Source organism: Apostichopus japonicus, chromosome 4, assembly GCF_037975245.1.
Source record: "Apostichopus japonicus isolate 1M-3 chromosome 4, ASM3797524v1, whole genome shotgun sequence".
Classification (NCBI taxonomy): Eukaryota; Metazoa; Echinodermata; class Holothuroidea; order Aspidochirotida; family Stichopodidae; genus Apostichopus; species Apostichopus japonicus.
In genome coordinates, this window is record NC_092564.1 from 24,871,841 (window position 1) to 24,889,351 (window position 17,511).

The window sequence follows — 17,511 nt, forward strand, 5'->3', positions numbered from 1 at the left end:
ACAGAACAGAACATGTGTAGATGTATCTACAAGTTTTGAAGTTGCTTTGCTGTGGAAATTTCAGCTGAGTGAAGATTTAGTGATATGTACCTTGTAACTTTCAAAGACAAGCCAGACTGTGACAAGATTGATTGAAAGATTGAAACACGCACAATATACATCTACTTTAAAAAAAATGTAAAATGGTTAATTCTGAATTATGAGGTAGTCAGCATCATGTATAATGAGGTAGTCAACATCATGTTTAGTCAACATCATGTATAAACGGTCAGCATCATAGAATGACCACCCTATGGACATGAAATATTTCTGCTTTGTTCATTTGAAGGAATAAAGCATTGTCTTTCTCCATATTTCATCTTCAACAGAGAAAATGGTCAGATTTCATCCTCCCTCGGTCAAGAGCCTTTCATCTCTACTAGACTTTACTCCAAGTCGCCTTCAATCACAAGTCCTTCAGGGAGCCTAGCTACGGTCGTCAATGCTGGCTCCAGCGACGGCAGACCCAACGATTCTTTCAACTCTGAGGTTTTGGACGTTTCACTGAGACTCCCCGAATCCACCATACCTGCCCACTCAATCGATGCTAGAACACCCATCGAATATGTAGCTCATTACCCCACAGATCAGTTGGACATGCTGCTGAAATCCGACAAATACCAATTCAGAGACAGATATTCCTTAATGCCACAGGTGTCTGTGGATGCGTCCTCCTTGCAAGGCACACCGCAGCGTGCTTCCAGCAGCGCTTCCGATCGGGGGGGTATCGGAGGCAGAGGGACGGGCGAGAAACAGGCGACAGAGGCTGAAGTAGAGGACATCTACGGAGGTAAATCAGGGTTAAGCGAAGAAGATGAGATTGAAATTCTTGAAGAGTCCTACGAAAACCAAGGGCCGGAGATCGTCGAGGGTCATCCGTCTATCGGGAAGGGGAGGGGAAGTGCTTCTTCTAGGAACATTGTTCTCACGCAAGGAAGGAACAGCAGCAACGAGAGCGACATCGCTGTGTTGTCCGACAGAGAGCACCAGGAGTCTGACCACCCGAGGGGTAGGGTGGACAGCATCACCTCGGATAATGTGTTCGGGAACCCGGACGTCGGTGGTGATGCCCTGAAGGGTCGTAAAAACAGCTTTGAGAAGGATGAGGAGGGGGGCGGTTATCTGAGCAGCTACGAGAGGAAGAAGACGGACTCTAGTCTGAATGGCTCGGGGTCCTACAGCGACCGAGAGAGCAGGAAGGAGAGGAAGGTGTCCATTTTGACCAGAGTCCGAGACGACCTGGAATCAGCCGATCACAGACTCAAGTTGTTTTATTCCATGTCTCTCTTTGCTACCGATGATGAACAGTTCCAGTGTCATGTGGTGGTAAGCTATCATTTGGTTATTTCACTTATTAATAGGAATTATTATAAGTAGTATATATAGATTTCATTTAAATCTGGGAAATATGGAAAAAATGAACTTTTAATGTAAGTTTTAATGATCCTCAAGGTTTAAAGATTAAGAAACTGTTTATTGCCGATAGATCTTTGTTTGTTGCCGTTGTATCAATTGCATTGCATTACTTTGGATTGTGTTGTTTCGTATGACCGTTTGTTGTATTTTACTGTAATGTCCTGTATTTTACTGTAGTGAATTACAATGCTTTGCTTTGCATTGCATTGTTATATTGTATTGTTTGTTTATTGTAGTGTACTATAATGTACTGAACAGCATTCCAGTGTTTTGTATTGCCGTTTGTTGTATTTTACTGAAATGTCCTGTATTTTACTGTAGTGTATAACAATGCTTTCATTGTTGTATTGTATTGTTTGTTTATTGTAGTGTACAGCAATGTCCTGAACTGCATTCCAGTGTTTTGTACTATCATGTATCCAACTTTTGTATTGCATTGCATTGTTTTGTGCTGTATTGTTTTTGATTAGTGTCATGTATTGTATTGTTATGATAGCAGTGTCGGTGTTGGTATTGTATTGTTACTATTGTATAGTATTGTATAGTCATGTATTGTATTGCATAGTATTGTATTGTAAAATATTGTATAGTCATATATTGTATTGTAAAGTATTGTATAGTCATGTATTGTATTGCATAGTATTGTATTGTAAAATATTGTATAGTCATATATTGTATTGTAAAGTATTGTATAGTCATGTATTGTATTACATAGTATTGTATTGTAAAGTATTGTATAGTCATATATTGTATTGTAAAGTATTGTATAGTCATGTATTGTATTACATAGTATTGTATTGTAAAGTATTGTATAGTCATATATTGTATTGTAAAGTATTGTATAGTCATGTATTGTATAGTATTGTATTATTAAGTATTGTAAAGTCGTCTTGTATTGTAGTGGTATTGTCATGTTGGTATTTAGTCATGTATAGCCATATAATGTGTTCTTTTGTGCTGTTTAGTGATGTATTATCATGTATTGTTTTGTCATGTAAAGTCATGCATTGTATAGTATTTTATAGTTATGTATTATATTGTAAAGTATTGTACATTCATGTATTGTATAGTATTGTATTGTAAAGTATTGTATAGTCATCATGTATTGGTAATGTCATGTATTGTATTGTCATGTTTGTATTTTGTCATGTATAGCCATGTTATGCGTTCTTTTGTGCTGTATAGTATTGTCATGTATTGTTTTGTCATGTAAAGTCATGTGTTGTATTGTATTACAATCTAGTTGTTAATGCTCTTCTTCAGATCTCTTTCCATTGTCTTCCCACAGGGAATCATTTGTTCTCCTTCCATGTTGGGTCTAGTGTATTACGAAGGACTGGTAGTCATCTCAACGTCCCATATCTACGTCTTGAAAGTGTTCAAAGAAGAATCGTATGTTTTTCTTATACATTTTGTAAAATCTGTTACGCCAATTAAATGATCTTTACCGAGATACAAATCCTCTAGCAAATATTTTAAATATTCCTTGTGTTGTTTTTTGTGACAATAATTTCAAATCAGTAATCATTATAGATTATAGACCACCCATAGACCACCCACAGAGAGGATAAACCAGCAGAATCTCCACAAAATAAAGCAGTTGCAGAGTGCAGTTTTTTTATCATAAATTTTTATTTTTTATTTTGTGGCCTATAAATTACCTCGGTAGAAAAGAAATCAGTAGTTCCTGGTTATACTGCTGTGCACTATAAGAAGTGTAATTAAGACATTATTCACAGCCTCCAGAAAACATCAAAATTAAAGCAAATGGTTATTAAAATTTCTAATGTGTGTGCCTTTCCATAGAATGATATAGTTCATGAAACCGGAGAAGCAAGTTAGAAATTTCATAGTTATTACCCTGTGTACATTTATGCATAACCAATTTAAAATTAAATTGATCAGACAAAGATGATTTATTATTGCCGAGATGAGTAAATGCGGAATTCGAAATTCTGCTTTCTCTGTTATCTTTACATATGAAAAAATATGTATTGTATATCATTAAAAAATATGACTTTTAATATATTTGAACTACAGAGAGAAACCTTCCGACTTCCTGACCAAGAGATTAAACTTTTCGATGCAAGAGGTTCTGTACATCCATGTCGGCGTTGGTAGCCAACTGATCCAGTTTGAGATGGCGGCAGACGGAGGCCGATTTACTCTCATGACCGGGGACAGCATCACCGTTGAAAGATTTGCAAAACGAATCCAGGGTGAGTCTGGATATGTTTTCATGAATTTGTTACTCCTCTTCTCAATTTTGCTTTGTTCACATTTCCATGTGAACTCTACTCATTCAGTTACTGTTATCTTCAAATATATAGGATTTACACCATTGGGCACAGCCAATATGAACCCAACTGTCAAATCCAAGTACTGGATCGGGCACACTGTTGTGGTTAACTAGTAGAGCTGTAGGTGACATGTGCTTTAGAAACATCATAGGCCATCCCTTTCCCCCTCCCTATAACCTTTCTCCTTTACCCATCATTTCTCCTTACCCTCTCCATACCTCCCTTTTCATTCACCCTCACCCATCCCATCTCTTTCACCTATTCTTTCATTTACTGCTCATTCTCCTTCCCCCCTTTTCTTTTGGTACATCATAGTAACATAAATGAAAGAAAGTTAGTTTTATATTAGTACATCTTGAAAGATGTCATGGAACACTATCTGCTCTTATAGTAATGGTGATATCTGCCAGTATTATGAGTCCATTCACCTTGTAACTGGGTGAAGTGGTTCATAATCCAGCCTCAGGGATGGAATTAGTTATCTTGATAAATCAAATATCACAAAATCCAGGGTTTTTATTTATTTTTATTCAAAAAGAGGTTTATGCCCATCTCAAAAATTATTTGAGAAAAGAAAATAGTCTGAAATGGCAGTTTGGTTGAAATTATCATTTTTGTTTCTCTCCGTATCGCCAGCGCTGGATATTGATGAACAGAAATATTTATTTAGTTTGTGATGAGTCAGGTCTTACCTCACTGCCAAAAGCTACTATTTTAGTTTTAGCCAAAGCCACATTTTTATGCCTATTCATCTTTAAAATAATAGTACAATAGCTCCACCTCTTTGTTAGTGCCATTGCAACCAAATTCACCTGTCCAGGAACTATAGCGTATTGTTTTGGGCAACTTTGTCACGAGTCGAAACATTTCTTAACACGATTCGTTATCGCCCAATTATTTTCCTGACCCAAGTTGAGTGATTATCTGAGTCATACTATATCTATTGGGAAAACTTGTTTGAGTCACTCGCTACTTTGGTGACTTGAGACTGGACTTGTTACAAGATTTGCAAAAAAAAAGCTGTATTAAGTATTCTTCATAATGCCCAAAATGTGACACATCTACAGCAGTAACTTGCTTTATCACAAGAACAACTTCATCCCATAATTTAAATGTAAAAAAGAGGCTATGTATGTCTGTTACCAAAGCATCACAGACCTGGTATATATATGCTTTTGCATATTAACATCAATTACTTACTTAAAAGAGTGTTGGAACATTTTCAAAAAATTGATAGCCTTTGCCATTATTTGAAGTGAATTTTTACTACAGGCTAATGAATGGCATTTTTGAGGCATTAAGTTACCAGACATCATTGGAAAATTGACCATAATCAACATAAACTGCTGCTTTTAATAGGATGATAATCCTGAACGACAAGGAAGAAAAGTCTGCAAATAAGAATGAAAAATCTGTTCTTCATTGGAGAGATTTGATGCACACAAATCCTACCCCCCATTAATTGTTTAGAAAAAAGTTCAATGTTTGCTTCATATTTGTACAAATCTTTCTCTCTTTAGAATCATTGACGTTACTTAAGGACAGTCCGCATACAAAGTTTCAAGGTGTTGAAAGGAATCACATGGAGGTGCAAGATTCTCTCCTCTCCCAGATATCAGAGGATGGTGATGTAAACTTGGAGGAAACTGTCTACATCCATGCCTTAGATACCAAACAGAAAGGTGAGTTTCTTTCAAAAGTTGTTATGATTATATAACCCTTGGAAAATATTATAATTTTACATCAGCATTTTAGTGTTTATTTCTTCAATATTTAATCGGTGATTTCAGCTGAGGAGAAATCCTATTGCATCAGTAAAAATTGATGAAAGACAAAGATGTCGCATGTCATTGTATAATATTCTTATCTAAATAAAATGAACGACTCTCAAACTTTTTTTGTTTTTAAGTCTTATTGTGGAACAAGCCGTGAAGACATTATTTGGATGATGTATTTATTCAGTCTTGCCTTGTCTCTTTGTGCTTTATGAACAAAGCCATTGCTATACCTCTTCTTACACGTGCTTCTATTGTCGTATGGGAGAGTTAAAATTATTTAAAGGAAATACTGCTGGTTTGATTGGATGACCTGTATGGTTCTATTACTTCAATATAAATGTGACCACATTTCCATTTTATGATTGCATCTCCATCTCAAGAGTACATCTCCATCCATCTTATGATTACATCTCCATCTTATGATTACATTCCCATCTTATTACATCTTCATCTTATGATTACATTTCCCTCTTATGATTACATCTTCATCTATGATTACATCTTCATCTTATGATTACATTTCCCTCTTATGATTACATCTTCATCTATGATTACATCTCCATCTATGATTACACCTCCATCTATGATTACATCTTCATCGTATGATTACATTTCCCTCTTATGATTACATCTTCATCTATGATTACACCTCCATCTATGATTACATCTTCATCTTATGATTACATTTCCCTCTTATGATAAAATCTTCATCATACGATGACATCCCCATTTTATTATTACATTTCCATCTTATGATTACTTCTCCATCTTATTACATCTCCATTTTATGATTACATCTTCATCTTATGATTACATCTCCAGCCTATGATTACATTTCCATCTTTTGATTACATCTCCATCTTATGATTACATCTTTTTCAGATGCATCATCATCTTATATGAGGCAGGGGATCTTCATCACTGAGAGCAATATCTACCTCCTTCTTGAGAACTGTTCTTGGCCTCTCATAGGTCTGAAATCTACCGCCAAGGTCACCACCAAAGGACAACATTTTGCTCTCAAAGAACATTTCAGCATCACTGATGTGACTGACCTGGTATGACTTTACACTTTATTTTATGTGAAAATTTGTGTGTGACTGGGAAAAATCATGTAAGAAGAAGGGCAAAAGGTTTAAATAAACGAAATGTTTTTATTGCGAAGAATTATCCCTGAAAACATTGCGGCCTATCCACGAAAATATTAATTTCATATAATAAAAGAAAATTTTACACGAGGAATTGTGCTGGTATTTATCAGCTCTGTCTTCAAAATGTTGTAAAAATATTGAGAGAGACTTTTTTCCCATACATGAAACCTGTGACTTGGATCTCCCTTTGCTTGACACTGTTTAATGTTGTCTAGCATATGACATGCATAAGGAGGGTCATGCTTTAGGTGAATTTCATTCGGACTGACGGGTATTTTGAGATTAATCTTTTGCAGCAGTCGCAAAAAGAAACCAAACTTCCCATACGGAGAGCTCTGTCTAATCTCTGAAGTCATCTTTCAAGTGAAAGAAAGCATTCATTTCAACCAATTGTTCGTGCATAATTGAGAGGACTTCTAATTTGAATGAAATAGCCCGTTGGGCATTAGACTTTTACTGGAGATGATGAATTTCTTTTGGGGAAAGTTCATGTATCTATCGGAAATAGGAAAGAAAATGGATTTTTTGAGGCTTTTGCACTTTTCGTACTGTGAGATATACTGTGATATGCTATTGCAATGAAAGCAGTTTTAATCAGATAATTTCTTGTTTATTTCCAGTTGTTCTAGTGGATCATTTCTGCCTTCCTTGCAAGTCATTCTTGCATGATACTCATTTTTTTGGTTTAGCTAACTTGTAGCACATAGAATAATGTTGATGGAAGGGTTCACATCATCTGTAATGTTAACACCTCATAAACACGATATCGCAAGAAGGGAATCATTGGCAGAGCTCATATTTGGAGTGTAGGAGTACCACATTGTGTAAAAGAAGCCTATTTTGTTTGGTGGAGGGCAGAGGTCATTTGAGGTCACCAGGGGTCAAATTGTGAAAACCTTGTAATCACGATTTTTCAATACTGGAAGCTTGGGCTGACCTCTTATTTAGTGTGTAGAAGTACCACATTGAGTTAAAGAAGCCTATTGTTTTTGGTGGAGGTCATTTGAGGTCATCAGAGGTCAAATCGTGAAACCCTTGTAAACATGTACACCCTCACTATACATTACGTCAGATTCATGAAGAAAACTGCTCATGTTACATCATCGAAACCCCAATGCATTTTTGCATTCAGGTTTTCGGTTAGCTAACCTGTAGCACATAGAATAATGTTGATGGAAGGGTTCACATCATATGTAATGCCTTTCTAAGGAGGGGGTAGGTGAGTTTGACTTTTTCAAAAAGTGTAATGTTGATGGAGGGGTCCACATCATCTGTAATGACTTTCAAGTGAAATGTGACCCTGATTCTCATTGGAAACGAAATACTATCCCCTCCATTCTGCTAACACTTCAACATCAAAATGGTTTGATTTATGTTTTGATATAAGTTGTCATAGTTAGCTTTAATATATACCTGAGGATGAATGTCTCGGAAGAATCTGTCAGAAATAACGCCAAATCAATCATGCGCTATGTTGAACAAACATTCCAACAGTACGGTGTTAGAAAAACCCTTGTAAACATTAAATTACAAGCGTTACCTTGTTATATTGATTTACCAACTTGAACATAATCCAGATGTTTGCTAACAACAAATCTTTCATTTTACTTTTCTCCTCCAACAAATCCATCTCACTTTTCACTGGATTCATGCTTTTTCTCCTTCAAAATGTTTGCTAAAAAGAAGTCTTTAATTTTCTTTTTCATTAAACAAATCCATCTCACTTTCACTGGATAAGTTGTTTGTTTGAGAGATAGAGAGAGATAACTGTTGAAAGCTGTTGACAAGCCATGTATCACTGCCGATAGCCAGTCGGAAGTTTTATAAGATATTATAATAATAAACATTATCTCAAGGTGATTGATCGAAAACATACGTAAAATTCAAGATATGGATTTGAGTCCGTCAAAAATTGCAATGACAAAAATTGTAAGATTTATGGTTAATTTGACTTTCATATATATATATATATATAATTTTTTCATTTTCGTATTTGCAGGAATGCAACATGCAGGAGTTGAAAGTGGTGATTAACTTTTCTGATGAGGTAAGAATTCTAATTTTAAATTCAACTTGTTGATGTATTCTTTGTTCGAACCTTTATTTTTACTAACATTTACCTATGAAGCAACGTTGTTTTTTATGACGATGTTTATTCAAATATTTGTATATACCTGAAGTGTCTGCTTTTTTTTATTTTATTTTTTATTTTATTGTATTGAGCTGTTGGTAGGAGAAGATGAATGTATAACAAGAGCAATCAAATTACTAAAGGTAGCTCAGAATTTCATATCTCATCCAAAATTTGTTCATAAAATTCCAATGAGAAATTCTGTAGATGATTCATATACACCACACACAAAAAAGAACCCTTATCTTTTCAAATTTCTGTCTTCACAAAAATCTAACTTGTAAAGTTAAGAATCTGAACCAAAATTACACAAACTATGCACACTTGTTGATATGCCTAGGATCATTGAGCTATTTGGGGGGGGTTCTACCTGCATATTTTCTTACGTATAATGTTACATATATCTACGCCTGCATATCCTGCATATGTATGAAGTACATACCTTTCACCAGCAGACTTAAATTTAAGAAGTGTAATTGACTTGCCCATGGCCATGTGTTATACATCCTCATAAATTACTATCACATTTTCCCAAACTTAGTCATCTTTAGCCTGCATATTTTATTATGATGAAGTACAGTACCGTGTACCTGCACATATTTGCCTGCATTAATTGCATGTAGTTTTCTATCTTTTGACATATTTATGTAAAGTTACATAATCATTTGCCTGCACCCTAAACTCAACTTACGTAGCTTCTGCCTGCATACATACAGCTTTGACATCAAGTCACATATCATCTAGTTACATATTAGCATGAAGTTACGAAATCATCTACCTACACCTTCACATTATTATAATGTAACATATATATTGCCTTCATATACTGTATGTTGCATTTCTATTGCCGGCACTTCTTCATAAAGTAACATATCACCTTGTAGACACAAGGAATGGTTGTATAGGTTTTGCTGGAACCTTGACACCAAGTATCATATCTTCTGTCTACATATAGTTATATAACATATATAGTTATATATCATTTCAAATTGCATATGAGTCTACTTGCATATTTACATGAAGTTACAAATCCTTCGCTTACAACTTTACATTAAATGTAACATATGTTTTGCATCCATATACAGTACTTTGCGTTGCTTTTTGCTTGCACATTGTCATAAAGTTACATATCTCCTTGTGGGCACAGAGACACCTTATATAGCTTTGACACCACACTTTGACACCAAGTAACATATCTGCTACCTGCATATGTGCATGAAATCACATTGCTATTGCCCACGATTTGACATCAAATACGTATCTTCTACCTGGGCATTTACATGGTGTTATATTACATTTACATGGTGCTACATTACATTACATTGACATGGTGTTACATTACATTGACATGGTGTTACATTACATTGACATGGTGTTACATTACATTGACATGGTGTTACATTACATTGACATGGTGTTACATTACATTGACATGGTGTTACATTACATTTACATGGTGTTACATTACATTTACATGGTGTTACATTACATTTACATGGTGTTACATTACATTAATATGGTGTTACATTACATTTATATGGTGTTACATTACATTTACATGGTGTTACATTACATTTACATGGTGTTACATTACATTTACATGGTGTTACATTACATTAACACGGTGTTACATATGTTTCGCCTGCAGGATGAGGACAGAGAAGGCCAGTGGGAAGTGAAATTATTGACACCGACAAGCTTGAGACAGATGGTGGATGCAATTAAGAGACCTTGGTCAGAACAATTTGGAGTAGAATTACCAATCTTTTTTATAAACACATGATGATCAAATCATAACATTTGTATAAAAAACAAATATATATATATATTTTAAGAGAGGAAACTCACATTATTGATACTGTGTTGCTTGAGAGAAAATGGTAGATCGGTATAGAACAAACAGACGACTTTTACCAGACCAGACTCGGTTTAGCAAACAGTCCAGTTGGAATAGCTTAGAGAATTATACCGTGGAGAGAGATGGCCTGCAAGCTATAAGGTACATTCCCCCAAAAAGGGGTCAAGAAATATCTTCCTTGGTTTGTCAGAAAATAAATCTACATATTTGGGAGCCCATGGAGTCAAGTCCAAGCTAGCATTTTGAGGGGTGGGCCCTAGTAGGAAATGGCTCAGTGGAATATCCTGGATCGTGGGCCTAAAATTTTTGTTGACCATTGGTAAAGAAGCATACCCTTACCAAAACACACCAATATAAGATAAAAAAGTCACATCTTGGAGTAAAGCTAAATGCATTGAATTCAAACATTTTCTTCACTACATACTTTCAGTTTGCTGATGTTCTGTTAAAGGAGGAATACTAAAATACCTATTCATAGTCATTTGTAAACAGCAGTATAAAATACTTTGGATTGAATTTATGGAATGTTGTTTTCCAATTCTGCTACCATTAAAATTAATTATAACCCAGAGGTTTGATGGTTCCAATCCCGTTCTATTTTTATAACCATAGATATCTGATGTAACGTATATGGCAAGCCACATGTGCAATAATTCGATAAACCGAGTTTACCGCCGTTAAACTCTGTTTTTCGATCGATAAACTCAGTTTATCGAATGGATAACGGTGTTTTTCGCGATAAACTCAGTTTATTGAGCGAAAAGCAGGTTACTTCGATAAACTAAGATTATCGGCAATAAACCGAGTTTATCAAATGGGAACTATGTTTTTCGCTTGATAAACTAAGTTAATCGATAATCTCTGTTTATCGATAAACTGAGAATTGGATATGGCACGCCACAAGTGCAATAATTCGATAAACCAAGTGTATCACCGTTAACTCTGCTTTTCGATCGATAAACTGAGTTTATCGCTCGATACTCCAAGTTTATCGAATTGGATATGGCACGCCACATGTGCAATAATTTGATAAACCAAGTTTATCACCGTTTACTCTGCTTTTCGCTCGATAAACTGAGTTTATCAGGAAAAACACGGTCATCCAGTCGATAAACTCAGTTTATCGATCGAAAAACAGAGTTTAACGGCGATAAACTCGGTTTATCAAATTATTGCACATGTGGCTTGCCATAAACGTAGCCCAACCCTCTGTCAGCAAGTTTGAAAATTGAGCACAACATCATTTTAATGTTCCTCTTGTGAAGCAATTATAAAATTTGACGGTTGAAAAATGGCAGTTTCTTTTTAAGCCTGTTTGGAATAGCAAAAGATTGTTGTCCAGTTTGATCATCCTGAGGTCTGAGTGCTTAAACTGGTCAAGAAGATACTTTGTAACTGCCAAACATAATTGGCGTGTCATAGTTTGCCTTAGAGGTCTTTTCCTCAATGAAGCCACTTTTTGAATCTTTGGTCACACCCCCTCCCACACAATTCCCCCCCCCCTCTTCCCCCAAAAAATTAAGGGATATTAACATCGCAAGAGGACAATTTCATGTTTTATTCAAACTTCCTGCCATTTTCTTAATTATTCTGTAAAGTTTTCGATTAATAGAATACTATAATATTTTCTGCTTTGTTACTGTCACCCTTACAGTACATGCTTCATACCATAATTCTTGAGGATGAGACAAACCCTGATTCCTAGGTTTTTAAAAGACATATGATTTATCAGAATCTACGTACAGCACTGTTTATAGGCAGGATTTTGATAAAATATCACTTTTTCAATGCTTGAAGTAAGTCAAAATTGATGCGGTCACAAACCAGCTTGAGTATTTCAGGATTCTCACTCGGGGTGAGAATGTTGTCTCTGAATGTTAACTAGACCAGAACACCTGTAGAACCTACGTGATTTTTGACGTGTGGACTAACTCATTCAGAATTTAATCTTCTTCGTGACAGCTGTCTGTATTTCATAAAGTACCGTTTCATGTTACGGACACGTTTTTTGAAGCAACAAGCCAAAAACCCTGGCTGTGTTGATTTTATTATTTGTTTATTTTATTAAATTATTTTCTAGCTATAGTCAGGAGCCTATAGTTATTAAGCATCTGGTCTATTTTTCTTTGTCTCCTTGCTGAAGGCAATAGGAATCTTTTCCATGGCGATGGGACGTGTGTGTGTGTGTCTGTGTGTGCATATATGTGTCTGTGTGATATGCCTTGGCTTGTAAACTCAGAAAGTGCATGGTGGTTTAAACTTCATACTTGGTATTTCGATCCACCATAGTGAGTATGAGAACCCTATTGTAGTCTGTGTGAGTCAAAGGTCATATGAGGTCAAAGTATGAAAAAAACATGCAAATTTGATAACTTTAAAACTAAGCTTGAATGAACATCATACTTGGTATGTAGATCCACCGTAGTGAGTATGAGAGCCTTATGGTATTCTGTGTCAGTTAAAGGTCAAAGTCTGAAAACCTTGCAATTTGATAACTTCAAAAAGTAATGCTTGAATGGATGTCTCACTTGGTGTGTAGATCCATCATAGTGAGTGCAAGAACCCTATCGTTTTCTGTAGTGGTCAAAGGTCATGTGAGTTCACCAGAGGTAGACTAAAAACCTTGTAAAGTGATAACTTGAAAAGTAAAATGTTGATGAATGTCATACTTTCATTTCCCTAGAGGGCAAAAGGTCAACAGAGGACAGTCTTTAAAACCTAATAAACCCAATACTATCTGCATAGCGTTTAAAGATGATAGGTCCAAAAGTAAAGCTTGGAGAATCTCATACTTTGTAAATTCACCTTAGTGACTATTGACAGAAGTGTATTGTTAACTGTGGAGGTCAAAGGTCATGTGACATCAAACGTTAAAAAAAGCTGTCTGCAGTGTTACATTAGCTGTTCTCATATCAAACTTTGCCAAGGAATCACTAAGCCTGCTGAATGTCTGGTTTCAGTATTATCTGGGGTAATGTATGGCTGTAGGTAAATCAGAGCTTTCAGTTGTGATATGAGGTTGTCTTATGTCACAGCAGTATAATATTCTACTTTGGAAGAATGAGTATTTAGATATAACAGCCAACCTTGGTGTGTTCAATATAGTTTGTAATCGAAGTGAATAAAAATTTGCTAGATATTCTAAAATTGTCACCATGTAAAGACAGTTACAAAAATCAATTGTAGCTCTTTTTCTTAGATTTTGTGAAAAAAAGCCATTTGTGTTTCTACTGTTCTCATGTGAGACCAATGCAGCCTTCCACAACTATCAGTAGATGTTTTCCACTGTACATGTCTTTTATACCCTTCTCCCCCCCCCCACCCACCCCCTGCCACTTTCTGAGTAAAGTACAGTGTAGTTTTATACTGCACTTTATCCCACCCCCCTTGCCTTTCTTCCCACCAGTGGGGTAAATATCTGTAAAGTTTCTTTTTCATATTATTTCATGCTATTTCCCCTCAACTTGTGTGTGTATATGTCTATAGGGAAATCTTTAGATCTTGATAGACAAAATTTCAAAGGTAAACCTATGAGTTAAATACATGAGTTAAATGTTACTCTTTGTGATGCATGAAGAAGGTATGTAATGAATATTTATGGTTCTAATTTACATATTTATGGTGTCTTAGTCCTCCGCTCTGTTGCGAAAAAAGAAAATTTGAATTTAGCCTAGTGCTCTCTTGGGTAACAGGACAAACGTCATTCTGCAATGAGGAATTATTTGAGACTTCTTTTCGGCTTGTAAATGACCTGCAAAATACTTTAGGAAATTGCAATGTTTTCAATAAATTTAAAGAAAGAGGTGATGCATTCATTGCTCTCTTTGGGAGGAGTGTGTGGGAGGGCGTGGGAGGGTGGGCGTGGGGGAGGGTGACATGAGTGACTTTTCAATTGCTGTTTTTCTTATTTTTAAGGCTTTGGAAGCTCCCATCACTTAGCCCTCAGTGCTCCTGCCCTCAGGACTAAATATAACCACCAATACGAGTCAGTATTTTATTTATCTTTTGAAACCCAACCCCCACCCACCCTCCCTCTCACCCACCCCTTCCTCTCACCCCTCCCCCTCCATTTCCCTCCATCTCACCCTACCTACCCCTGCATATATTCATAGATACATTACTTCTTCAAGTTTACATTGATTGAAGTACGGTTGCTGACCTGGTTATTTATAGGTAGTCAGTATAGCCCCCAAATTATAGCAAGCTATAATTGCTTGAAGTTTTAAAAAGTACTTTCCTGGAGGTCTTTACTCTCCACATTGTTCTCAGACATTTTTAAGGAACACACAAGATGACTGAATGTCCCAGTGAGGAAAATTTCCTCGAAGATTGTAATAAATACTGTTTAAGAATTTTGACCAAAGGTGACCATATTTGAATATCTAGCATATTTGGGGCCAATACAGCATACCTTTAAAGACTGGACAACTAGTAAACAGGTTGGGGAAAGTGATTGGGCAAATTTCACATAATTTCCTTTCACTGCGAACACTCGAGAGTACAGAATGGTTGTTTATAGTTTTCACATTAGAAGTACTCCAACAGGTGTCCCTACGCCTAGCCTAATTTGCATAAACATAAAGATTCACAAGTTTATTGATATAAGATAATTTTGTATTTTTCCCATGAATGATGTTACTAATTATTTTATTTTGTATTGAATGTTAAAATTCACAAAGTGCCTTAGCAGTATGTGTACCCATGTCGTTATTAACTATTACATTAACCAGTGAATTAACAAAGACTTCATTTATATGTAACATTAAATGTTGCCAGTTTTTCGTTTGCATATATAAATGAAGATTAATGACATCAAAGTTCTATATTTGACTAACATGAAGATATAGTTGTCATTCTCTCTTTAACAGTTCGCTTTCATTTTGGACTCTTGAGATAGTTTGGTGTATTTTGGTTGCTGTAATCTTGACGTTGTCATGACAACGTATTTTTCTCACATTTTTCATGGTGTTTCTTCTCCTCGTGTTACGATAAAGTTGAGTAGAAATGGTGGAAAGATATTATTTTTGGAATAAAATAAACATAAGAAACTTTTAAAAAAAATTGTGGGAAAAAACCATATTGAAATAAAAAATATGACAGTTTTGAATTGAATTGAAGGTGTATTTTATTTTATCCTTGTGTAAATCAGTGAGAGCATCGGTAGAGAATAAATCGGTGAAATTTTTAAGAAGAAAACTGGAAAATTCGATATAAACACATCATGACATTTTTACTCACTAAATTGAAAATGTTAACAATTATGAAGTTCATTGAAGCTTTAACTTTGAAGTTCTATTGGTTTCAATGTTGATCAGAGTTTGACCTCTATTGATCTTCGACCTACGTAAAAAGAACAATAGGGTGATTGTACTCATTGCTATGGATCCAACTTAACTGTCCTCCTTTGAGTCGAATTCACAAGGCTTTCATACTTTGGCCTCTTTCGTCACCAATGGACCTTTGACCTCCGCAAAGTTAACAGGGTTCTTGTACTCACTAAAGCAAATCCACATATCAAGCATCACTTCATCTCTCATGTTCTTTAAGTGTCATCGTGATTAAAAGCAACATAAAATAGACACAGACGCACACATATGCACGCACACAAACGGAAGGTTTCGTCATCTGACCCAAAAATTCAAACCCCTAACGTCTATTCCTATATTACGAAGATGGACTTCCTAGTAACCATAAGTTTTCCACACCATGTATTTCCATGGCAACCGTTGTTATGGTAACCGATAGACACTTATAGCGTGGAACTGTCAGCTGAGTGCAACATATCCTCCCCTGTACACATTAATACTTGGACAAGGATGAGATAATTAATGACGAAATTAAACCTCATTCCGATTAAACCTTATACTGTATACTAAAGTACTTGAGTACCTCTCAATCTTAGACGTGTGAAGTTTCTTAACATTTCGTTTTTGTCTTTTTAACTTCTCTTAAAGGTTAAGAAGTTATTGTCAGTTAAATGGATCCAATCTATAGGGAGGGTTCTTGCAACATTTGAGGTAGTGAAGTTTGATTTGTAATTGTATGTGACGTTTATGTCTTAAACTTCATCGTTGCTAAATCTATATATGTTGTTTCCTCCGTTCGTGATAAAATCACTAAGAAACGGAGTTGTATCTCTGAGAGGGCCTCAACCCCCACTCATGGATGAGTGTAGAGATGCCGTGGTGTTTTCTATGAATATTCATTAGACCCCTGGCTCAGACTAGGGTGCCTCTTGATTTCTAAGAAACAGTTTGAATAAACACATTGCTCAGACGATTACTTTTTCGGAGGAGTACTGTGAAGGAAATATTTCATTTTAAATTATGTGAATTTGAAAGATCTGAAAGTTTGTAAAAAATATTGTTGAACTCGACTTGCCAAACACATGGGAAGAATTCTAGCCGTTTAAAGCTTTAACATGTAAAACATTTAACAGGTGAAAGTCAAGGACACTAAGCATGAATTCTGGTAATGTTGTTACCCTGTATGGCAGGGTTCCCTAAATTTACCCCCCCCCCCACGAATCCCCTGTGGATGTCAGAGTTGTCCACGAACCACCAACTTTTCGAGACACGATCTGAGTCATTATTATACTATAATACGCATAACAGTGCTTCGTAAAAGATCAAGCTGAGTGTATTATTGTAGAGTTTATCGATAGGTACGACTTTTGTACATTACTAAATTATATGATACATCAGATTTTCAACAAAAAGTACTCTAGTTTTGACTTTCAGAAACGTCTCACGAACCCCCTGGGATGGACTCACGCACCCCCTGGGGGTTCATTAACCCCAGTTAGGGAACCCCTGCTGTATGGTATTTAGTACGATCG

General features: G+C 35.8%; 1 protein-coding gene across 1 annotated transcript in view; it reads left to right on the top strand.

Annotated features, from left to right (window-relative positions):
• The window catches only part of LOC139966907 (uncharacterized), a 34,378-nt gene extending 17,417 nt beyond the window's left edge, over window positions 1-16,961 (top strand). The window contains exons 16-22 of the mRNA XM_071970378.1: window positions 369-1,365; window positions 2,744-2,847; window positions 3,496-3,674; window positions 5,276-5,437; window positions 6,416-6,591; window positions 8,684-8,731; window positions 10,464-16,961. Coding sequence (XP_071826479.1) covers window positions 369-1,365; window positions 2,744-2,847; window positions 3,496-3,674; window positions 5,276-5,437; window positions 6,416-6,591; window positions 8,684-8,731; window positions 10,464-10,598 — 1,801 coding nt within the window. The 3' untranslated portion in view covers window positions 10,599-16,961. The remainder of the gene's footprint in view (window positions 1-368; window positions 1,366-2,743; window positions 2,848-3,495; window positions 3,675-5,275; window positions 5,438-6,415; window positions 6,592-8,683; window positions 8,732-10,463) is intronic.
• The last annotated feature ends 550 nt before the right edge of the window (window positions 16,962-17,511 follow it).